This window comes from Microchirus variegatus (genome assembly GCF_963457635.1).
Source record: "Microchirus variegatus genome assembly, chromosome: 9".
Taxonomy (NCBI): domain Eukaryota; kingdom Metazoa; phylum Chordata; class Actinopteri; order Pleuronectiformes; family Soleidae; genus Microchirus; species Microchirus variegatus.
Window position 1 is genome coordinate 13,905,631 of NC_139810.1, and position 25,653 is coordinate 13,931,283.

The 25,653-nt window shown below is 39.9% G+C and overlaps 1 protein-coding gene across 1 annotated transcript in view; it reads right to left on the reverse strand.

The window, feature by feature from the left end:
• The window catches only part of trim33 (tripartite motif containing 33), a 38,980-nt gene extending 15,612 nt beyond the window's left edge, over positions 1–23,368 (reverse strand). The window contains exons 1-8 of the mRNA XM_083895690.1: positions 22,738–23,368; positions 11,786–11,904; positions 8,438–8,591; positions 8,143–8,275; positions 4,001–4,117; positions 3,777–3,891; positions 1,831–1,977; positions 151–268 (exon numbers count right to left, since the gene is read on the reverse strand). Of these exons, the coding sequence (XP_083751816.1) occupies positions 151–268; positions 1,831–1,977; positions 3,777–3,891; positions 4,001–4,117; positions 8,143–8,275; positions 8,438–8,591; positions 11,786–11,904; positions 22,738–23,329 (1,495 nt within the window). The 5' untranslated portion in view covers positions 23,330–23,368. The remainder of the gene's footprint in view (positions 1–150; positions 269–1,830; positions 1,978–3,776; positions 3,892–4,000; positions 4,118–8,142; positions 8,276–8,437; positions 8,592–11,785; positions 11,905–22,737) is intronic.
• Positions 23,369–25,653: the final 2,285 nt, after the last annotated feature.

Genomic DNA, 25,653 nt, shown 5'->3' on the forward strand with positions numbered 1-25,653 from the left:
TTTAAAAAGAAAGGCAGTAGTATTAATAAAAAAAAAAAAAAAAAAATAGGTTATAAAAAAAATTTGGCAACACCGATTTAAACCACCCTCTACAAACCTTATTAGTCAGACATTAAAATACATTTGCATTTCTATGGTTTGTGTTCTCACCAAGATTCAGCACATTTTTGGCCCAGAAGGTTGGGTCACAGAAGAAACGAACAACTCCATTGGCCTGAGGTGCTGGCTCCAGTCTAGCTTTAAAGAGCTGGCGAAGCTGGAACAGGATCTGTACACGCACACAAAGATAGAAGTGTTGTTTGGTTAATAAGCCCGGCTTCACAAGAACACAAAAAAGGCTCATCTGTAAACATGTCCTTGAGTAAGCATTCATTACTGCACAATCCCCTATTAAAAAAGGTACTGTATCTTATTTGCCATCTGCATTGTGGTTAAGTAGTTAAATTAATTATCCGTTGTTTGTGCCACATGTGTAGAAACACTGGTTATGCAGCCATACCAAAAAAAAACGACAAAAGGCTGATGCTGTGTTCTTAGGCTACATCTACATTTCACAATTTCGGTTTAAAAATGCATAAATTCTGCTCCGACCACATCCCCATTACTCCAGCATTTTCAAGCCCTGGAAAGTGAGAAGTTTGAAAAACCCTGCTGGCTTTCTTTTCATTTAAAAACTCTGATGTTGTGATTGAGTCTTTATTGGCAGAAATGAAGACCTTTAAATGTGAAGATGTATCTACCTGCATTTACTTCCTGATTATTGACCGGAAAACACCCATCGACTGCAAATTAAAATTTCTGATATTTCGTGCGATTTTGGATATGATTTTGCGCCAGCTCATAAATATTGGAGTCTGCCAGGGACATCCCTGTTCTCATCTGTGGTTAACAGTGTAAATAAAAAGACAGCCACACCGTTCCTACTGATAATATCGACAGACATATTTTTCTTCCAAATAATATTAGAAATTAGGTTGGGCAGTTTGCCTTGAGGCTGTCAACGCTTCATCCCATTGCCAGTACCCTGAAGGAGTATTTATTCCTTCCTATTCAACCGATTTCTCATGCAAGCAGCACTGTTAATACGGCAAAAATGATTAAAATTGTAAGGAAAACGGTGTGGTGTTTCGTGGGAGCGGCAAAGGTGGCATGCTCAGGGATAGGGCTGCACGATTCTGGATATTTTTTTTGCTTAGAATTGAGATCACAATTCTCTGGCACGTTTTTTTCACAAATCGAAATGTTAATTGCACTCATGAACAAAAGATTAGAAACATTCAATTATGCATTCAAGTAACCATGAATATAGCCTAAGCATAATGGGCTTATTGTTATTATTTTTGGTATTATTATTGTAATGGTTTAAGTGACATATGGTGTGTTTCTATTAGCTCATAACCAGGAAAAATGTGTGACGTCAGACTGCTGTGCACTGAACTGGTTATTTAGAAATGAGATCACGTATAGTTGTGAATAGAGATATTTCCACGATTTGTCGTGCAGCCCTAGTCAGAGGGATGTTCAAATGTATTCAAACAAATTATTGGTCATAATGAATTTATTCAAGCGTGATTTTTTTTAAACTATTGACAACCCACCTGATTGGTCACGTCATTTTCAGGTACATTATAATGGATGCAGATAAACTAACCCACACAGAAGGGAAATCCTAGTCTAGATTTACATCTTTTCTTTTCATCTAAAATTTTAAATGAAAACATAGAATGGATGTAGTCAATGCTACGTCTTAGAAGCAGGACAAAAATAAATTTTGAGCAGATTCAACTTCAATCACTACTCATGCAAGCCAAATGCTGAAGTGACACCTACCAGCCTCTTGCTGTAAAGCAGTGCCGTGCTGCTGCCAGTTGTAATCGCCCAATGGCAAAAGTTGAGAACGTGGTGGATCTGTTGAGCCAGCTGAGTTGTATCTTTATGCTGAGCCACAAGCCTCATACTGCGCTCTTTGGTTACACCCTAGACAAAAAAAAATAGATTATTTTGGTTAAGGGACAACTACTGAAAACACCCAAACAATGAATCCATGAATGAAATTCAAATACATTAATGTCCAATCAAGCTACACTATGGAAATGTTATTAGCAAATGCCTAGAGATAGATTAGATGATCCCAGCAGAGAGTTTGGGTTATTAGAGCAGGAGATAGAGGTTGTATCAAAGAAAGAGACAAACATAAGAGCACAAATCCTCTTAATTCATCCCTTATGTCCTCTTCTGTTACACCAACTGTCCTCGTGTCCTCCTTCACAACATTCATGAACATTCTCTGCGGTCTTCCTCTTTTCCTCCTGCCAGGCAGCTTTCTCTTCAACATCCTTTCTCCGATATGATTACTATCCCTCCTCTGCACCTGACCATCTCAACCTTGCCTCTCTTACTTTATCTCCAAACCGTACAAACTGGAGGAGTCTCTCGAATATGCTCATTTCTAATCCTGTCCATCCTGGCCATAATATCAACTTGTTCCAGTGAAGGCAGGAAAAAGAAATCTAGAGCAGTAGATGAAAAGCAGGAGGCATAACAAAGAGGAAATTTATGAAAATTTGCATACCTGAAGGATGTTGATGTTAGATATGTCTAACGTTAGTCTTATGGAACATCCATCATAAATGAGAGGGTGGGAGAACATTTAGACAATGCGCTGTGTGATGTTGAATTTGAATACAGGGTATTCAAGAAGAAGAAGAAGAAGGGCTAACGTGTGTTTTGGAAAATTTTAATTGAAATGGAAATCAACTTTTATTGTCCTTGTACATGAAACTGCACAAAGAAATTACAAGGTCAGATGAAGAGGGGTGATCAGAGCCACTGCAAATGAGCGTGCCGCCACAAGGGACCAACCCGACCGGATGGTGGTAACATTGCAACATGTTTTGATGGTGGGAGGATGCACACTCTACACAGAAAGGTCCCAGACCGGGAGTGGAACCCAGCACCTTCTTGCTGTGAGGCAACAGTGCTAACCACTGATAACCACTGTGCCACCATGCTGCCCGTTTTGTTTTTTGTGTGTGTATAGCATCTCTTATAGAGTACGAGTTTGCACGGAGTGTGTAAACATAGCTGCCCTCTCAGAGGAGGTGGGAAGATGGTCAGTGACATACTTAAAAACAGCTTATGACGGTTGTATGGGTATGAAACAAAAAAAACTGGAATACAATGCAACTTTAGGGGACAGAATGAAGATTAAATGAATGAATGAAGCTGCAGCTCTGCTGAGAGACACTGAGAAGTAATTCTGCTGCCTCTCTATGTCACATAATCACTCCACCTGTGTCAGTTTAGACAGTTTGCATACATTTATGCTGCAGCAAATTTGCAAATAGCAAATGCTGTTACATGAACATTTCTGAAATAGACATTGTGTTGCCTCCGGCTTATTGCGCTTTTTTCTTTTTTTAAATAGTCTATAAATCTTCCCAATCAGGTCACACTGGGAAGAGTTGCTTGACGTAATATTAATTATGACTTATGCGAGTTGCTAAATAAAACAATATAAAATGTGTAAAAATAAATGTGGATTAATTGTGATTAACTACTGAAATTCTGCCATTAATGGTGATTAAGAAAAAAGTCATTAGCATGTTTTGATGCAGTCCCAGCAAGTCAACAGCACAGGCTAAGGCCTCATATATGCATGTGACTATAATTACATAGGAGGTACCAATTATCTTTTTAAAGTACCATTGTAGCACTTTAATGTTCTCAGCTAGATTGATTGTAATTTGACATTAATTACATTAATATTCTCTTACCTCCAACTGCTGCAGCAAAGACTTGCCCTTCTTGTTGATCTCATTTATAAGGGTAAATACTGCTATTTTGATTTCATGCTCCACTTTCTTATGTGTCTCATTCAGTTCTTTTAATCTGGAAAAAGAACGAAAACAGTCATTAAGAGACAATGCTGCATTGGAAACACTGGTACTAAAATGCAAAAACTGTAACAATAACAGAACAAACAAAAAAAAGTTCCCACCTGTTTTGCACATGAGAGACACAGAAATGAACATAGTTTTTCTTTTCCTGCAGCTTGGCTATGCTGGTCTCAATGATGCCTTTCTGGTTCTGGAAAGCTTCCTCCAAGAACTGGTACCTGAGAGCAGAGGGGTAACGCCAGAATTCGTCGTGAATTATTTTCAACAAACAATATGACCTGTAATCAGACATGAACAGGTGCGAATGGTTTTCTATTCAGTGTGATAAGTCGGGTGACTCATATGATACAGCCCAGCTGGCCGTTTTCATTTGGACGGTGTTTAAGAATTCTCCAAAGAGGAGTTTTTCACCTTACTTCCACTGAAAAACTATAACCAGAAGAGCTGACATTTGTGACACTGTGAATGACTCATTTGTAAAAGAAAAAAAAATACTGGTTGAAAAACTGGTGTTGGGTCGCTGGCAATGACTCGTCATTACTCAGGATTTATTGCCCACTGCAAAGCAGAATGGGACATGATCTATCATTGTATCATTCACCAAAATGCTATACGAAAATCAACAACTCCGTTCAGGCAACGAGTAAAAAACATTCAGTACTTTCCCTCAGTTGCAAAGATGTTTGAAATCCATGCAGAGGCGGATAAAGTGTCAAAGATGCACAAACAATGATTTGTTGTCCAATCTTATACAGAAGTTTGCAGGCATTTTCGTTGATTTTGAAAAACTTAAGCCCTGTGTGACATTTTTTGCCAGCCCCATAATGGATGTGCAAATTAGTGAGATATTAGGACAAATGGCTGAATTTTCAAATGTTCTCCTCAAATCTACAACTCTAAAATGCTAAAATGTTTGCTTTGTTTGGGTCAACATACCCGCATGAAGCAGGCTTTGTTGACATGAATGTCATGCAATCAAAGTTCAGAACAAGCCTGACAGAAAATTTAAATGACTACGGTCTGACAACAGTGAACCCAAGTGGATACACATACACCTCTCTTGTTGACTCAATGTAGTAATCTTACAGACTGAATAAATTCATTTTTATATTTCTAGCCTGTTATCATACCTCATCAGCAACCACAGCACCAGGTCTACACTTGACTTTTCCTAAATGTTCCTAGAATTAACTCTGAATTCAGTAAAAGTGTTTTCTCCTTCTATGCACCATGAACATGGAAAGAGCCGCGAAACATAATTTTATTACAGACACCGCCTTCTTTGAACACCTTTAAAGGTGTTTTATGGACTGTCATGAAATAAACTTGTGTTACATTTCTTTGATAATCTGTTGTATATTTTTATATTTTGTCGCCGTGACTATTTGTACTAGTTGTGCTGCCATCTTGCCCAGGTCTCCCTAGAAGAAGAGATCTTGTATCTCAATGGGACCTTCCTGGCTAAATAAAGGATAAATAAAAATAAATAACTAAATAAAAGTGTTAATCTCCGCTCTGAGACGGTAGGGGTGTGACCACGACAGCCGTTGCACACACTCGGACACTATTCTGGTATACTCGCTTAATTGGGGATTAGAGTCTTACAAAAGTTGTTGTTCATCATTGTTTGTACAGAATATCAAGGTAAAAAAATTAGTGATTTCTGTTTTTTACAGAATATACAAGTCGCAAAGAAGCCATGCTTTAACCTCTTCATCACGGTTGCCCCCAGTACCGGGGGCAGCGTCAGACGCAGTGACAAAAGCGTCATAAAACCTTATCCAACTTTAACAAACAGACATGCTGCATATCCACTGAAAGGTCAGAAACTCAGCTAAAAACTCATATAAACCATTCTTATGTTCACAAAACACAGTTAAAACACCAATGGATCAAACAGCAGGATCGAAAAAATGTTGCAGCACACACATTGAAAAGCGGCACCGGAGCATCAGCGTGATTCTGTAATTAAAAAACGTGTCCACTCGACAGCGGAGAATCCACCGATTCCAGCGGTACCATTTCTTATCACTCTACAACCAATATTCACGGATCCAGCCACAAAATAAGAGCAAAGCAACAACTGACTTTCAAGAAATACATGCAGAAATATTGTCTTACCTTTGCTGTTTTTAAAAACAAGTTATTTCCACCGGAACAAAACCACTTCTAATGAAGAACTACCCTTCCCAGCATGCTTTGGGAACAAATCCCGTTCTGATTGATCATTACAGAGTGACATTAGATCGTTCTGATTAGAGAAGGGCGAATGTCCGCACAAATGCGTCATATGCATTTATGTCCTTTTGACTCGCTAATGAAGTGATTCACATGCATTTGGAGATCGGGGTCTGATTCTACCAGTTTAGAGGTTTAAAACGAGTTGTCAATCACCCAAATTGACCAAGGCAAGCCAGAGCTATGGCGCTGCGTAACTGAAGACGCCGCAGAGTCACGGAGTTGTTATTACGCACCGCACAGAGAGCATCGATTTGCAGTGAGTTATCATACTTCCCCCCCCCCCCAAAATAAGTTATTTTTAGACCAATAGTGACATGTAAATAAAATTAAATGGGTTTTAATAATTTGGTACATAAGAAATCTCAAATGGCACAGATTGTGCCAAACTGTGCCAAAGAGAGAACGCCTAGCAATCTCTTTACTAAAATCTCTGTAATTTCACTCTGCTTCACTTCAGCAGCATCAGACTTTGCACAGCTCATGTCCACATGTTGTTACATGACCTCCATGTGTTAAGCTCCTGCTGCATATTTTAAAGGTGATATTTGCTTTAAAATGCAATATTTTTTTAGGTGAGAGAAAATAATCCTTCATTTATGCTGTGTTCCATGTACATTTATTCTGACACAGTTGCATCTACAGTGAAACTTACACCTCTGGTGGAATCTCACAAGTGTTATCTTTATTTTGATACCAAGATAATTCACATAGAGCTTGTAACTGCTTGCAACTGCAGAGATTTACTCTATTTAGTTTGGGCATGTCATTTTCAAGCAGGGACTCCAAAAAGAGGGTCAGGGAAGAAGAGGTTAAATCACAGTATTGGGGTCTTAAAACTATAAAATTTGTATTGAACCGAGTGAACTGATTCCAAGTTGGGGGTGTGGTGATACAACATTTGAGTGCTTTTTTTCTTTTCTTTCAGCCAATAAGCTGCATGTCAAAGAGGAAACATCGGTATTTTCCAGAGCTTACGTACAACAAACGGATGGAAAATGAGAGTGGCAGGACACGAGAATGACGTACAGTAGTTACTTCTAAGATGACGACATGACGGCCCGCGATGAAAAGAAAGCACCCCCAAACGTCTTATTAACTTGTGCTTGAAAATTGTGTGAAGGACACAGCTTTGGGTCTGAAGTATTGACTGTGATGCTAATGATTTAGCAACCATCTGAAGGTTAGCTACATCATCAGCCACGGGATCTCATTCTAGACTGACCCATTCACAATATACCACAGAGCCAGTTAAATGTATTTTATTTGATATTAGAAATATGGATCTATCTTAGATAGATCTTTTTTTTTTTCATTTTTATGAAATTTATATTCATATGGAACCTCTTCATAGAACCCTCCGGGTCCCTAGTCCTGCTACTGATAACCTTTGTTCAAACTACTACAATAGTTTCTGTCCTGTGGGCTAACAGATATCAAATGTCACTGGCAGCTAGACCAGGAAGGGGTTGGACTGTATCGCCACATCATATGTAAATGTGATGATACTGTCACTAGGCTCCCAAAGGAGATGCAAATCTTGAGGCAAAAATTCTCCCTAAACCAGTTTGAGGAGTGTCTACAATCAAATGGCCACATCTTCACATAATTTGTTATGCGTTATACATTGTTGGAAAGCTTAAGAAACCACACTTTCAAGATCTTTAAATAACTCAAAATGCCCCTCGGGATACTTGAATTGAATGATGAATGTGTGAAGAAGAGAAATGCCGTATTTGGTTTACAGGGTGTTAAGAATGTTACAAACAATACAGGAATATAACATGCACATGCAGGTTAATTTATTTTTTGCAATGTTTTGATACAGTAATTGAGCAAAACGAGCTTATTCAGTTGGTTGTGTTGCAAATAAGCCGTGTAAATAAGTGTCACGATACTAAAGGAAGAAGCCGAAAGAATATAAGAAGATGAGATGAGACACATGAGTAGCTATAGCTCACAAAGAAAAATGTTGGAAACCTCCGAGTTACTTTGACTTAATTACCTGTGCTCCTTGTGCTCGAGCAGCTGGCAGTCCCTACAGGTTAAGGTGTCACAGGTCTCGCAGTAAAGCTTCAGCGTCTCCTGCTTGTGGATGGGGCAGAATACAGGCCTCTGTCCTGACGTTCCAACAGACTCTGTAAACACATGACAACAAACCCAGCACTGTTACCATGGCAACATCTTATGCAGCACCACATTCCCAGTGCATCAAACACAGGTTTGTCCTATTCAGGCATTTGCTGTTTTTACTTTAAACATCTTAGTCTGTCCTCAAGTTTTATGGTGATACATCTTACCAGAGGAAGCGTCAGCATCCTCCTTTGTTCGAATCTTGTGGTCCTTGGTAATTTTGACCCTTTGGTGGGCCTCCACACATGTCTGACACAGCCATTCTCCACATTCAACACAGAAGCCTATGGTTCCGGCATTGTCCTCACAACTTGTGCAAACCTGAAGAAAAGAACACTCATAAGAATCGAAAAACAACTCTAGAGAGAATGAGAAGTCTAGAATCTGTAGTGGTGTTGAGTGATTAGTGTGTGCTATGATCATTAATAGGTGACAATGACATATTGAGACCAATACTCTATGTTGGGAAAATAATAAACACTGGCAGCCAAAAGGAAAATATAGTTTAGTAGCATTTTGTAGTACCATTGTAGATTAAAAACTATATTCTTCTTGTGGTATAAGGCCAAATACATTGTATTATAATAATTATAATTAAGCATTATCTTCAGGATTTTGGAACCATTCAGCCCGAGTGCATGGAGAGGATTCAAAATCTGCACAGGACATTTGTGCAACAGTATGGAGTTGGAGCGAACACATTTGCTGCTGAACAATGGCTACTTGAGAGCGACTGAGATGACTCAACTGGTGCTATGGCTTTACTAACCCAATTAATGCATTAAACTAAAAAACAAAAAACAAAGATAATTAATTACCAGTGGAACTTTCATCTTGCAACGGATGTGCATAATGAATGCATCGCTCTCATTTGTGCATCCATTTGAGGAGCTACTCCAGTAATCTCCAGTAATGTTAACGCCCCTCAGTGCTCGCCAAGTAAACGGTTGGCAACCTGCTCAGCTATGTTTTAGTTCAGTGACCCTGTCAAACGGTGTGCTAAACTAATTAAACTAATTTTAATTAATCAATACTAATTATTCAGTACACTAGTATTGTCACTAGTGTATTTGTGTCACATAACAGCACTGCAGTTTTATGAAGCCGTGCTATGAGGACCCTGCAATGGTACCAAACAGTAGTTCTAGAAGTGTATAATGGAAAAGCACCAAAAGTGTGAAGGGATTTCTACTGTAAATGGAAGAAATCACTTCACACTTTTGGTCACATCCAGAAGAAGAGATAACCCCATTGTCAAGCACTTGATTAAGATAAGGGGCAAAGTCCATAGAACTCTTAGTATGGAGTTGGAAGTGTCAACGAAAACACATTCACAGTAAATCAAACTTGTTCTTTTGACTCTGAACACTGAGGGCCTGATTTACTAAGATTCCAAATAGCGAGCGCTAAATTGTTTGCGCGAGCAGAAAGACTGCGCCCGCTACTGGATTACGTTTTGCGGGTGAACTACTAAGATTGCGGCCGCAATTGACTACAGGCGCAGAAGTGATTAAGACCGCCCTATTTAAATGAGGATTTTGCGCGAGTCAAGAGTTGTCAACATGGAGAAAGAGCAGACTCAACGGAAGCGCTGAATTAAATTTGAAGCCACCGAACAGAAAGTGACGTTCAGCGATGAGCAGATAACTGGGATCGAGGCATATATGACATATTGTTCCCCGGGTCCATAGGACCTTTTTATATTATTATTATTATTATTATTATTATAATCCTGCGTCGGTATTTTGTACAGCTCCATCATTACCTGACGTATCAAACAAAGAAAACTATGGACAATGGATGTTGCCGTAAAAAAAAGAAGGTGCTGCGCTCTCCTCCTGACTCACCTGCAGCTCACTGACAGCTGCCAGGGAGCGAGTTCTGCTGTTTTTATGGATCTAATGGATGAGTGACTTTCTTATCAATAAGTAAATAAATAAATAAAGCGGATCATCACAACAGCTTTTTAGTCCCAGTCCGTCCCTGGTTTCATCTGTGTTCATTCAGTCAGGCTGAGTTTCCATTACGCGTGCCAACAGCCTTTGATCTGACGTCAGAGGCGACGGGACAATCGATATAGATGATATATCTATAGCTGATTCAGATAGTTACATTAAATAGTGATTGTTGTGATTATTTATTGCATTTAAATGTGCCTGGAACTGGAAGGGTTAGGGTTAGGGTAACCTGCCTGTGAGGTTTTGGTGACGTGTGCGCACTGTGCCACCTGCGCTTTGCCGTGCACCGAGAGTAGACCAGGTTAGAGCTGGAGCCGTTAAGGTAAAGCGGGGTTCCCCGTTCCTCCGGTCTTAACCGGGGAACATAGGTACGACCCCTCCTTGAACCACAAACTGCAAGGTAAGCCCATACCAGTACAAACACGCATTTCTCCTCTGGATATCTATGTTTAATTTATTCAGATATACCAAATAAGAAATGAATGTGCGTCATCTGTGAACGCGTAGTTGAACATGCTCTCGAAAAGCGTAATTTCCTGATTTACAAATATATAACTATAAATAACCGCAGCCATGTGCACGCTGCGCACCGCTGTGCCAGTTAAGACCTGCCTTTCAAACGTGCTAAATATAGACGCAAAAATGTGAAAAAAAAACACCACAATCAGTTTCAGGTTTGATAAATCACTTTGCGCGTGCTAAAATAACATTTACATTTTCTCCTCCCATCACACGCAAAATAGCGTGTAAACGCCCCATATTGCATATGCATTAAGGCAAGAACGCTAAATGGGTTGCGGGTGCTATTGTGCCCGTCTCAGGGATGCGCTCCTCGTTGCGCCCTGTTAGTAGATCAGCATCAACGCTAATCTGCGTGTGCAATCCAGTTTGCACACGTTTTTGCACGCGCAAAGCTTTAGTAAATCAGGCCCTGAGACTTTGGAGAAATGGTACCACAACAGAATTTGACATTTGGAGGACTGCTATAAAAATTGGATCCCTTATGCCATTTGCAAAAATGAACAGTAATGTACGGACTGCGCAGTAGCATTTTCTTTTGCCATGTTCAGTTGAGATATTTTCTTAGATCTGCTTTAGGTCCTGGAATATACCTATGTTAAGTGATATGTAAAAAATGCTTTATGAGGGAAATATTAGAGACAGGGCAATGTGTATGTCGGCACGAAAGCTGTGAGAGGAGAGCGAGAGTGAGCAAGCAGACTTCACGAGCATCAGTGAACGCATGTGTTGTAATCACATGGAAATCATATTCCATTCTCCAGATTGATAAATGGACATACAACTGAATAGTTGTATTCCCCTTGAAAATTCAGTATGCAAAGTAGGTTTGAGTTTTTCTTAAAATCTGGCAGCCCTACTTAGAGAAGGTGGTTGCATCACTTATATAAGGTGTGTTAATATTGATCAAACGGAATCTGCAGAATGACAAGGTCAACGGTGTGTCTAAACACTCTAAACGGTGTCTAAAAAACCTACTAGAATGTTGACAGTGTGGTGAAAGTATTGAACACCAATTTCACATTTTCTGGGGCTCACCTGTGCAGACTTTTCATCTGATGTGCTGGTGGCCTCTGTGGTATCTTTGACAAAGTAGTTGTCAATAATGTCAGTCTGCTTGTAGTCCTGGTGGCACACCAAACACCGCATCACATTTACTGAGGAGAGAAGACACAAAATGCGAGGGAAAACAGGTCAAACGTGGTGCAAAGGTGAAACATTGGGGTATTAATTTAGTGTTTGGTGAGTGAACGCAGAAGAAAACTGAAACAGTGTCACCATAAAAAAAACAAGTCCACACATCAACTACAACCTGAGGACCCCCTGAACTTTCCTGCTTCAAATAAAAGGGGCCTAATAAAAAGGTTTTCTGATAATTGCTTTTAGTTCTATTTCTGTTATTAAAAATCCTTGGCACCACATGAGACTCGGTGCCTATTCGCAGCGCCTAATTGATTTAACACTCGTCGGCAGAGAATTCAATCTAGTCATGCCTGGCATTTTTACTAGAATATTAAATCATGTGGTCGAAAAACGAGGACCGTTTCACTAAATCACTTTAGTTGGACCTTTTAATGGAATTAGGTGAATTACAGCTGTAATCATACACCCCGACACATAATTACCTCAGCACATTAACTTATTTTCTAAAGTCAAATATGAGGCAGAAGATTTAACTTCATATAAATGTTTTAGTCTGCATAATATGTTGCCCCCACCCCCGTATATATCAAAAACTCATACATTTCCCCTCACCAGCCAGCTGAGGTAAGAACCAGTGTGAGCCAGAGTAAGCCAGTGTGAGCCAGTCTGAGCCGGTCTACACTGGCTTGAGCAGCACACAGCCGGTTTATTTGAGCGCCAGCTGCACGGATCCTGAGTGATTGGTTGTGAAAGCAGCTGGACTACGATTTTATTAAAGGGACACAGGCACACATATGCACCACACAAATGTCACATTATATACGTGCGTTTCCAGGTGTTAACCAGCTGCCACTGATACAAGTGACATATCTTGAAATTAAACGAGGAACCTAATCTCTTTGAAAACAGGGAAAACAAAAATCTGAGAAGTTTTATCTTAAAAGGAGATGTAAATCATTATACATCTCTACTAGTGCCCATATATCAGACTTCAACAGACTCTGCATCATTGCCTTGCATGTCTGGAGAGAGTGGTAGCTCCAAGCTACCAGTGGAACTGAAATCAGCACCAAATCTGAATATTTCTAAATATTTTTAAATCCTGGTTAATAGTGATAGCTGTGAAGTGAAGTGTAGAATCATGTTCTCCAGTAGCTGCTGTAAATATTCTCAGAGTTTAGAAGAGCTGTCTGCGTGACCTGTAAAATTAATATACCTGGCTCTCACAACTTTTATTTTACTATTACCAACCATTTATACTCACTGCTAAATATTACTCACCATTTATTGTTACTTAGTGACATTATCTGAAGGTTGTTTTATTGCTGTTCTTTTGATTGAAAGAGTGAGAACCGCAGCAGCAGAATTTACATACTATGCATTCAAATTAGGGGTGGCATGATACCATATTTTTTTGTGTCTGATACCAATATCACAATTTTTACATTTTTATCTGTCCAACATCCGATACAGTGATTTTCAAGTTTTCCAACTTTTCCCTGTCAACTTCAGACAAAATAATTGTAAATATATAACGTTTGTCAAATTATAAACATTAGATACTGACAATTATTTTGTCAGATGTCGACCGACTAGTTTCACACGGACAGCGACTCAAATCTAATTTCATAATTTTGTGTGGCTCATAAAGTGGTGCTTGCTTCATGAAAAGTGTTTGAAAATACTGATGCAAATCTAATTCTACAGAGAAGGGCATCATATAATTTGGAAATCAATGATTTGTGTGAATCAATGCTATAGATCAGAGGTCACTAACAGGCGGACCGCAATCCGAGTCCAGACCCAGACGCCGTCCTGTACGGACCTGGACCTACAGTGAATAAATTATTTAACTAATTAATTCTTTTAAATGTTGACGAGGTGCTTCTATTTTGACCGGTGCAGCTTCTCTAGACTTTACGGTACTGGTTGAGCGAATCCGGAAATCCACTGACCAATTGCATTCGACTTGAGTCACCCCACGTGACGCCACTAAAAACCAATCAAATCTGTGAATCCCGCTAAATAGCGAGTGACAGACAGGGAGACTAGTGAGCGATAAGCGAGAGAAGACAGAGAAAAAAGAGAGTTTACAGCGAGAGAAGACACAGAGAAAAAGCGTTTACAGTGAGAGAAGACACAGAGAAAAGTGTGTTTACAGCGAGAGAAGACACAGAGAAAAGTGGACAGCTAAAATAGAGCTTTCAACCCAGAATGGACAGACTCATTCATGTTCAATCTTCCTCCTACAACCACAAACCCAGTCTGTCTCATATGTTCAGAGACGGTGGCACTTGTAAAAAGGGGCAACGTGAACACTACTATGAGACCAAACACAACATTTTTGACCAAACACACCCACTCAAATCTGAACTTAGGTCACAGAAAATAAGCACTCTCAGAGCTTCTTTTCCTTTAAGAGAGAAGAAAATAATACATATGTTCAGTGTTACATCTATATAATTGTATAAAAGAGACAATAAATATTGTCGAAATGTTTTTGAATTGTTCTTTCTGTATTTGATCTGACTGTCAGTTGTTGATTACATGCAGACTACTAGTCTACTTCAGTATATATCCCACTACTAAATAATAACGCAAGTTAGACATTGATGTTCCGGACTTTTGCTTGAGGAAATGTTCTCAAAGTGGACAAGAAGAAGTGTTGTGGGGGTGGTAAATGTGTTATTTTCTGAAATGTTAGGACTTTCACAAAAAGGGTAATAGTGGAGAAGGACTGGCCGTGATGTTGAGCCGTTAATGCAGCAACTCAGGGGGAGAGAGTGTAGCCCAGGGATCACCGCGTCTGACAGCAATAGCAGTCAAAGTAACATTTCAAGTAAAATTTCAATTTCAAATTGTAGAGCTGTGCCACATCATTTAACTACATGATCCAATAAAGGTAAATTGCAAAATCCCCCAGAAGCTATTTCCTGCGGTAATGGGAAGTTCAGACCATGTGACTGAATTTCTCCAGAGACCAATACTAATGCAATTCCTGAAAACAACTTTTAGACCATGTGATACTAAAACGCCCAACTGGGAATAAAACTAATCAAATTCTATCAAACTTTGTGGCAAGTGCTCAAATGAGGTGAAACAATACACACTCTGCTAAAAAAAAGGGAATAAAGAGTAATGCGAGATGTGGAAATAAGACACTTGTAGAGTCCTTGATCCTGAAATACAACACTAATTTGTGTAGACTGCCAGAACCAAGATCACTTTTCCAAGGATGTCGTGTGATTACATTATCTCTGACAGTCTGCAGTAAAACTGGTCTTGTGTAGTTGTTCACCTGAACATTAAAGGAGTCTGGGCATGTGACACTATATCATCAGAGAGACGTCTGCAACATATCTGACAATTAACCTTTCCAAAACAGTGTTTACATCACTTGGTACAGTATGAGCTGTGCATCCTTTAAAGACCCTGTAGTGTAAAGTGATAAAATAGTGGCTTCTGTGCTGTGAGAAAGACGAGGCAGAAACGGTGGGCTGTGGAGCACTCTCTCGGTGTGCAGCCTGCCGGATATTGTAAGAAGAAGTAGAAAGGATTGAGGAACGGGGAAAGAATACGGATGAGAATGAAGGGCAAATGCAGTCTATGTTGAGGAGTTTCGAGCTGTGATTTCAAACTTCAAAATGTGATTGGGAATTGGAACGTGTGGAGGGCAGCATTAAGCCTTGTTCATACTCGCCGTTTTTGTAACTTTGTCGGCTGCGGCGCAATGGAAGACTGGCCTAGCAGGTCCGCTTGTACACGCATTTGTATGACTCTTCTATCCGAGAGCACAGAGACAGTCACATGGCCTTATATTTATGGAAGGAGATTGTTACCACGTTACAAAAAGACAATGTTTTTGCCGTAGGACGTGAAAAAAACAAAAAAAAGATCGCTTTGCGAAGGGCAAAAGACGAGCTCATGGAAGTGTGGAGACCCAGGGGGAAAAGCCATCCCGGTGATTCTGGTGGAGCTATCCCAGCTGACGCATACGTGAAACACAAACAAACAAACCAATGTAAGCGATATGCGGGAAGTTGTCGTTTACTACTGTTGCTAGGCAGCGGATGTTTATCCGGCAGCTCAAGTTGAATATTTTGTTCATACGTCCCCTGTCGTTGCGGCGAATACTGCTATACGAATACGCACGGAGGCATTCAAACTCACCATGTTGTTCGAATGCCTCCGTGCATGCACGCAGGGCGCGTGCCGTCTGTGGTGCCCCACACCACATCAAATGCGCGAGTGTGAACAAGGCTTTACCCCTCTCACTGTGCAGCCTGCTGAAAATTATAAGTAGAGAAAAAGAGGCCACCCAGAGATACAGACAGAGAGAAAGACAGACTATTATTTTACTTCTTCACTGCTTCTTTAAACTGACGAAATACTTTTCAAAGACTCTTTCCTCATAAGCAATTTATTAGTGAAACTGTAAAATTCATCTTGCTCTCAATATTAGAAGAATTTCAGTTAAGTTAATCCATTACAATATTGAGTTAAGCAGGGCTAAATCAGTCATCACTTTATTTTGCCAATTTCAAAAATATTGTTCAAAGATTGGCACAAGGTGTTGGTGTATTACAGCGCATAAGTAAAGGCCACATTATACTTCTCCGACTGCGTAATGCGTTATCCGTCTGCGTCACCACGTAGACCATTCGAGCCTTTATACTTCTGCGTCGTGGTGACGGATAGGCGCTGCAATTTCCTGCCCGATCAGTAGGGGTCGCTGCGCAAGGTTGTTGTGCTTTTGGCTACAGTGAGCAATGGCGTCCGAGGGAGAAAGACTGTTGTTGTTGAAACAGTGGCCGTTTGTCACTTTTCTGTGTCCCGGAACGCAGTTTTAAGATAATTTGAGGCGAGAAATTGGCCATTTAGAGTCTAAACATGTGCTGTGTGTGTCAAGATATGACGTATTTATAGTGCGGCAGCGACGAAGTCTGTGGGGATCAGCTCTGCCCTCTGTGGACGCTCGGTGCTCACTGTGAGCCGGCACAGAGCAGCTTCGCACGGCCTGTCCTGAGGACCAATCGCAGCTCTTGCTGTCTCCGTTGTCCCTTGACGGAGTGACGGACACTTATAATATATAATAAATACAATATTCCGTGCAGCCGGAGACGACGCAGAGACTCTACAACAGGTTCTGCGTCGACGCAGAGGACTCTGCGTAGCCTACGCAGAGCACTTTACGCAGGAGTATAAATTGGGCTTAAATGTGACAACAAGTACGTAAAATTATGAAACATTTAAAAAGGTATATACAGGCATACTTTTCACTCATTCCAATATGTAATTGAAAAGAATGTCTACATTTATGAAAGAATAGTATTGCAATGATTAGTATCAAATTTCATAATAATAAGTTAAATCACTGAATTGTATAATTGCCCACGTGTGTAGATAAATGGTCCTTCAAAAAATCTGTCAAAATGCAGGTTGGTTTTTTTAACTAAAAAAATTTAAACAGCACTCCCACCACACGTCTCTCGTATAGACATCTATCTAACAATCTGATTGGATTATACGCAGGCAGTCTATTAGTCGATGATTGGCTGAAATCGTGGCACATTTGTGATGTGTTGAGTTGGGTGAACAGACAGACAATTGTGTGCGCACTGGGAGGTCTGCACGGTGTTGAGAGCATAACAGTATGGAGACCATACAAAGAGAATGAACGCACAAAACAAAGTATGTATGTACTAAACACACTCAACAATGTGCCACAAAAACAAAGCCATAGATTTGGATTGGGCAGAATGAAACCAAAAATTTAATTTGAGGTAAATCTGATCAATTTAAAATCAAGGTGTCTTTGACTTCATAGATATCTAAAATAAAATTATGATTAGCCATCATTCCAGTCTGAGATGCCTACAACACCAAGGACAATCACAGACACCTAAGGGATTTTTTTACATTACATTACATGTCATTTAGCTGGCGCTTATATCCAAAGCGACTTACATTGATAAATTCTCACATCTGAGAAAGGCAAGTAGCATTAAGGGCCTTGACTAAGGGCCCACACTGGGTATTAGCTGACCTGCCCTGACCAAGATTTGAACCCCAGCCCTCCACACCAAGGTCTGTGGACTAGTGCTGGGCGGTATATACTGGTTCACACCGAATACAGGTTTATACAATTTCGTTATGATATTAATTTTTAATATACCGCCATGCCAGTGTATTTGATTACACAACATGTCTGCTTTGCGAGTGGGCATGAACTGCTTGTAAATGTTTCATTAATGTTAATATATTTGTTTCAATCACAGTGAGGTCTGCGGTCTTGGTCATTAGTTCATTTACTTATTTTTGTTTAGGTTATATGTTGTGAAATATGTTTAAAAAATTACATATACAGGTAGTTATGTCTCGTATTAGTTTGTCCTGTTATTGACGTCATGCTCTCATCGTCTGGCTGATTGAAAGCCCCCAGACGCACCAGATGCACGATGCAAAAACTATGCGAATATATTTGAATATCTGTGTTTTTTCAGAGGGAATATTCATTATATATTAATCATTTTTGAGCTATTTTGACAGCCCTAGTAAGCATGTCTTGGAATATCAAGAATGCATGAAGTTAATGTCGCACAGGGACATTTTTATAAAATATGTTTTTTAAAGAAGTATTTTGCATTTATGTATTTTGACTGCAATTGTCTTTGCATTCCGATTCCTCACTTCATTAGAATCATGAGTAGCTCTTCTTTGTAAACAGCATCATTTTCTGGGGCCATGCAAACCTGTACTAGTGTTTAATTATTCTACAGTATTCATGACAGTAAAATAGACCATCCTAAGTTAATCTACTGGAGTAATTCTGTTCTCAACCAGTAGAAAATGCTGAGAACTGATTATGCACGGAAAAAAAATATCGCCATATATCGTGAAACCGTTAGAATTTTGAAAAATACTGTCATATATATTTTTGGTCATACCGCCCAGCACTACTGTGGACCATACCACTTTTCATTCTTTACTGTGAAAACGGTATTTTAATAAATGCTTCCATCCACAGAAACATCCCAAAACATGCTGTCATGTGGCACTGTAACACTGCCACAAAAAATACACCAAAAAACAGAGTGGAGCATGTGCAGAAAGTCTGTGCATGGTATTTTTTTTATTTAATTAAGCTAACCCTAACCCTTAATTTGAACCAGTATACAATAACAAAAATAAACAAAGAATGAACCAAACCAGTTACCCTGGATTTCCACTGGACGCGTTACAGCCGCGGAACGTCAGCGGCACGGTCGCCGTTGCAAATCGATTCCATTCTAATCGTCTCAGCAGCGTCCCAGAAGCAGCTCGCCGCGCCGCAGCGCTATCGATAGGTAGCAGCTCTATTTTTGCCGTTGCCGCTGCTGAACCTCGTAAATTCCAACAGAGCAGTTCGCACCAGACAGGAAAAGCAACACAGAATCAAACTAAAACATTTCCGCACCCCTTTCAAAATAAAACACAATACGCAGGTCATACAGCCTGTCACAACTTCACATCAACATTACGTCGTTAGCGGTGCTACCAGGTCAACAACCAATTAATCAGAGCGTCTCGGAGAGTCATAATGTACGACGAGAGAGTGATTGTTGAAGTGGAGAAACATAAAATAATTTTTAGGACACCAGATCAACAGTTCTTCCACGTCGGAGAATGAAAGAAGCTGTGTTGTTGTTTTTTCCTTTATACACACAGCCTATCGCGGGATCTCGCGAACTCACGTCCGTTCAAGATTATCGCGCGATCTTCTGTGAATACCGCTGGCTCCCAAGGCACTGCCGTAACGCGCCCGGTGGGGATTGACGCTGGGCAGAGGACGAAGCAGAACCAGCGCCGATGACGTTCCGCAGCTGTAACGCGTCCAGTGGAAATCCGGGGTTAGACTTAGGGTGCTTTCACACCTATAGTTCGATTGCTTTGATCCGCACCAGTCAAAAACTTTTTACAATGTAGCAAACAGACGTGAGTACGGTTTGCTTTCACAAATGCATAGTTATAAACGAACCAAAATAGACCGCGAAGATCATCTGCACCGGAACCGGACTAACCCCGGATTTCCATCGGGCTCGTCACCGCCGTGGAACGTAAGTGCAGTGGTCACCGGAGCTGATCGCTGCCACTCTAATCAATGTCAGCATTTCCACCGGGCACGCCACGGCTTCTTGTGTCAATATGGCTGGCACGCAGGTAACGCGCCCGGGAGGGATTGAAGCTGGGCAGAGAACGGGCAAAACCGTGCATTAAACTAGACCGTTTCGTCCCATACAAAAGTAGGGTGGATTAAGTGGTCCGAGACCACCCCTTTAGGCAGGTCTCGGACCGGTTGATTTGTTGCCCACCAAAAGACCGAGATTACATTCACACCTACGCAAACTAACGAACCACAGCATTTGGTGCGCACCTAATACTGTAGGTGTGAAGGCACCCTGAGAAGGAAAATAAAAGTTAATAGCTAACAGGCCAAATTATGGAAGACCTAAACGGCCATGGATTTTCCTTTTTTTATGCATCGTTATCTTGTGATAATTACTTATTATCTTGTTATCTCTATATAACAAAGATTGTTTTCTTGTGATAACAAATTAATTATTTTTGTTAACTCTAGAAAACAAAACGATAGTGTAGTATATTCAATCATTGCAGGAAGCATCATTTAGTGTAGCAATGTCAGAGGAGGAGGAGCTTTGATCACCACGTCACGGAAGTTTTCAATCAAGCCCTGACACAGGCTGAAATAGCATTATGCCTTGCTAGTACAGACAATATACACATTAGTGAGCACAATCTAAGAAGACGGTTAACAAGGCTTCAGCTATATCGGCGTCGCCATGGATACCGGATGATGACTAAGAGAAGTCAAGACGAACACATTATTAATTAATTTGTTATCACAAGAAAACAATCTTTGTTATATTGAGTTGATAAAATAATTAATTTGTTATCACGAGAAAACAATCTTTGTTATATGGAGTTAATGAAATAAATTAGTTTGTAATAACGAGAAAACAACCTTTGCTAGATAGAGATAACGAGATAAGTTGTTATCACGAGATAACGGGGCATAAAAAAAGAAAAATCCATGGTCGTTCAGGGCTTCCGTACCAAACAACCAAGAAAATGAAATTACGAAGATATCGACAGCAAATGCAAGGGGTAGTGGGGGATTGGGGCAATGACATTGTTTTCCCCAAGTAGGGTATACACAAAAACACAACAAGGGTTGCATTTTTTTCACTCTGGGGCCCGTTTTCCATAGACGGTGCTTTTAGGTCTCCCAAAAACATTGGTTCTATGTAGACAAAAAGCCATAACAATACAAAACCTTTAATTCTACTAAACTTGTTCTCATGTGCAGGGCCCATCCAAAAGAAGTAATTGATATTCGATGTTAACTGCCATATAGAAACCATTACCAACCAACTAACTAACTGAAGGGAAATGGTATAAATATGGGTTAAAGGAGTCAGTAATGCAATAACACAAAACCAACTGCAACAAAAACGGAAGACGAATGGGGGAAAAAAATGCAATAATGCCAATGAAGTACTTCACTACCAACAAACTAATTAAGAAAATAATATATATACACAGTTATGTGCAAAGGCCTCAAGGACCCATCAGCTTTGTCGTTTTATGTCTGTCAAATTCTGTGATCACTGGCATTTGTATTGGAATGATGTGACTCAAAGTTGGTCCTAGCAAGCTGTCAGAGTTTAACTATTATGCAATGAGTATTAACACGTATAATACTCAAGCATGTCTAGAATTAACCCTGGCTTAACACTCTTTTCACAGCAGGTGTCGGACAAACAGGTTTTATCAATGACATTAATTTCAGGTTTGCCAGGGTCGTGCTATTGTTTAGTTGTGAGGGTAGGACACACTGAATGCCATATTCTCTGCGAATTAAAATATTGACAAATAATAACGTATGTATGGCAACAGTTTTTGTTTTATTCTTTACCTTGTTTCTTTTTGAAGGGAGAATGGGTTCTTCATATAAGCCTGGGCTTCTAGACCTCTCCTGGCACAATTTAAATTATAGCACTGCTGAAACAACTACTCAATTAGTAATCAGTTTCTAAATTAGTCAACTATTTTGATAATCCATTTATGAGTTTGAAGATTTTTTTCATAATTAAAACAAGATTTGATTGTTTCAGCTTATTAAATGTGAATATTTTCTTTGCTCCATATTACACATAAATAATTGACAACTGAATCATTTGAATCATTGTTTGTGGACAAAACAAGGCAATCGAGAACATCATCATTTCCAGGTTTGACAAACACTATCAACATTTTTCAACGTGGACCAAAAGATTACTAGATTAATCGTGAAAATAATCGACAGATTAATGATTATGAAAATAATCGTTAGTTGCAGCTCTAGAAACAACACATCAAATGCTGACCTACGACATTTGCTAGTCATTTATAGTAGATTTCCTCAATTCGCATTATGGAAATCTATAACTGAATTAAAAATACATATAATAAAATGGCCCACACAAATTAATGGAAAATGACATAATCTGTCCTTAAAAAAAGGGTTAGGGTTAAAAAAAAGTTGTCAATATCTGAAATGTTAATTTTGACTGAGACATTTTGAATTATCCATAGCTTCCATACATTATCCAGTGCATTCATTTTTCATTAATTAATCGGATCAATCAAACCTCCCCATTTTTAATTGAGTTTCGCGTCAATTCCCACATTAACTTATTAGTTACGTTCACAGACCATGCTCTTGCCAGGGTACACAAAATAAAGCAAACTTCAGAGGACACAGCGGAGTTGCTGTTAACAGGTAGATTCAGCTTGTAAAAACTCACCGATGTGTGTGTCCGTTTGCCCGTGTGGACCAGGGACCTGTACGCTTATCTGTCTTTCTGGTTGCGGGATACATTTTAGGCAGAATGAGTGCAGACAAGGCAGAAGTTTGGGCTCACAGTCTCGGTTCTGAAGACTTTGTTTACACACTGCGCACGTATCCAGTAAATTAATGGGAGTGGGTACCGGCGTAGCCGCTGGAGCAGTAGGAGGGGGGGACATTTCAGTAGAGAGCCCACCATCTCCGGGAGCATCCCCAGCACTATCCCCGGCACTCGGGCTTTCAGTGGTCGCTGGCTCTGTGCTGGAACAGTTTGTCTCAGCGGGGCTCACAGCGTTGCTAGCGCTACCACTGGCTTCCCCTCCCGCACCGACAGTCGCAACGCTGCTAACGTCTCCTCCGTCGCTAGTGGGTGTTGGTGCCTCGTTCGCGTTATCATTGCGCTCTGTTTCTTCATCAACCTTCGTATTCGGTTCTGTAATTGTTGCCGCATTTTCCTCAGTCGTCTCTGACTGCTCGTTATCCGGCGCTGAAGGCAGGGAGTCCAAATTAGCAGACGGTTTCAAATCTTCCTCGTCTTTGTTGTCCGCCATCTTCCTTCCTCTTTGAACCGCTGCACGTCCGACGTAACTTCTCGAGCCACGAGTACGTAAAGATACGTCGTGACGTCAGTTTTTGTTTATTTGCTTACGCTAATTTGTCAGTTTAATAGGTACAGTGAAACGACACTTGCGTAATTTCAGACCAACAGCCGCGCAGTGTATCCACACCTGAAGCGCAAAACTAAATGAATTTAACTTTCACTTCATCATTTCAGAAAACAAAACAACAATTTGTGCCACCGTAATTTTGCTATTAAGCTTGTCTTTATATTATTACTGTTGGTAATTACTTAGCAATGCAACCCAATAGAGTGCTCTCCTATCATCAGTAGTTATAGTAATTCTGTTGTCGTTCTTATAGAAATTCTAACTATAGGAGTCATTGATAGTAATGTTAGGTGTTTACGGTAAATATTGCGTAATGTGAAATTATTTGTCACAGGTCAGGCGGTTATGTTTTCCCTCGACTCGTGACACACTTGTGTAGCCACGCCTCTTTTCTGATATATCATGAACCCTGATAGATAGATAGATAGATAGATAGATAGATAGATAGATAGATAGATAGATAGATAGATAGATAGATAGATAGATAGATAGATAGATAGATAGATAGATAGATAGATAGATAGATAGATAGACAGACAGACAGATGTGTAATCATATTGTCCAACCCCAAGATATATAAACTTGAATGCTTATTGGATATAAGCATTGTCAGGTAATGTGTATTTGTGTAATGAGGGAGGGTGTGGCCTAACGTCACCAACACCCCATGTCAAGGTGTGCATAAATGATGGGCTTCTTTAACTCAGACACAAATGGCACTGAAGAGATTAACAGACTGAAAAGTCAAAAATGTTAATTTAAAAAAGAAGTTAAAAAAGAGATCACTGAATAAATGAATAAATAAATAAATGAACTGCTAAAGACTTGAAATAAACTCATTAACCTCCAGTGCTGTCATTTTCCAGAAATACAACCTACCTGAAGTGTCCAAAAGTACAAGGTGTCAGTGCTCAGACATGGCCCAGATAAGGAAACACAACATGTCAAGACTGAGACAAGAAATATCTGAAGACAGATTATTTAAAGGTTTTATGGATACTTGACAGATCAGATGGCTGAGACTATGGCCGGACACAGACACCAAGTGGGGTACTGGTATGGGCTGCTTTTATTCAGGTTGAGTTAGTTGGACCTTTTTGAGTTGAAGATGGAGTTAACATCAACTCCCAAACTTACTGCCAGTTTTGAGACGGTACATTCTTCAAGAAATGGTACAGGAAAAGTCTACATCACTGAAGAAGGCCATGATTTTTACTCAGGACAACGGTCCATCACATGTATCCAAGCACTCACCAGCAGAGGCCTTAAAGACATTGCAATAATTACATGGCCCACTGAATATTTTTTGGAAATGTCAGAAGTGTTTGTTTGTTGTTTTCACATAAATAAATTCAAATAAACAAGTGAAATGGGAATATTTTAGTTTTTTTATTTAGTTGCATAATAATTCCGCACACATGCAGTAGATATACTCCTGTGGAAGCCTAAACTATCTTTTCCTTTATTAAATAGTCACGCTTGAGGTTTATTAACATTTTGGAAAGACTGAGAGCACGGTATTTGTTCAACAGTAAAATAAATATTGAGGAATACAATTTGATTAGTTTTGCACGCACTGTCTAGTCAAATAGCAACTGAGTTTGCTGGTTCAGCATGAGATGTATCCAAAATGTAGATGTTTCAAATATAAAAATCCTTGGGAAAACGTGGGATGGATGGATGCTTTATTTATCCCCATAGGAAATTGTTACTTGCGACTAGTGTTTTTATGTGACCTTATTGCTTTCGACATGAACAGAACATTAATCAGCTGGCATGTTTACATTGACGTGCAATGTTGCCATTCTAAATAGATAAAGTAGGGTTTATTACATGACTGTTTTATTAGGCTGCATAGGTTCTATATAGGTGTACCTAAATAAACTGGCAAGCATGTATACATTACACATGTTCATATTCTGCTTTATCCGCCACCTGAGGGCCACCAGTCCATCACAGGGCCAACACATGGAGACAAACTGTTCTCTCTCACAATCAAACCTACAGCTGAGTGTCCAGTTAACCTCTGGAGGTGTGGGAAGAGAAGCTGGAGAAAACAAACACCAGGGTGAAGACATTCACCTTGCATTCCTGAGTGTGGACTAACCTTGAGAGACTTATCAGAGAAATTAACAATCAGGGTCATGAAGCCTATTTTTACAGTGAGTATGTGCGACTGACAACAAGAGCACAGACTCATTGGATTA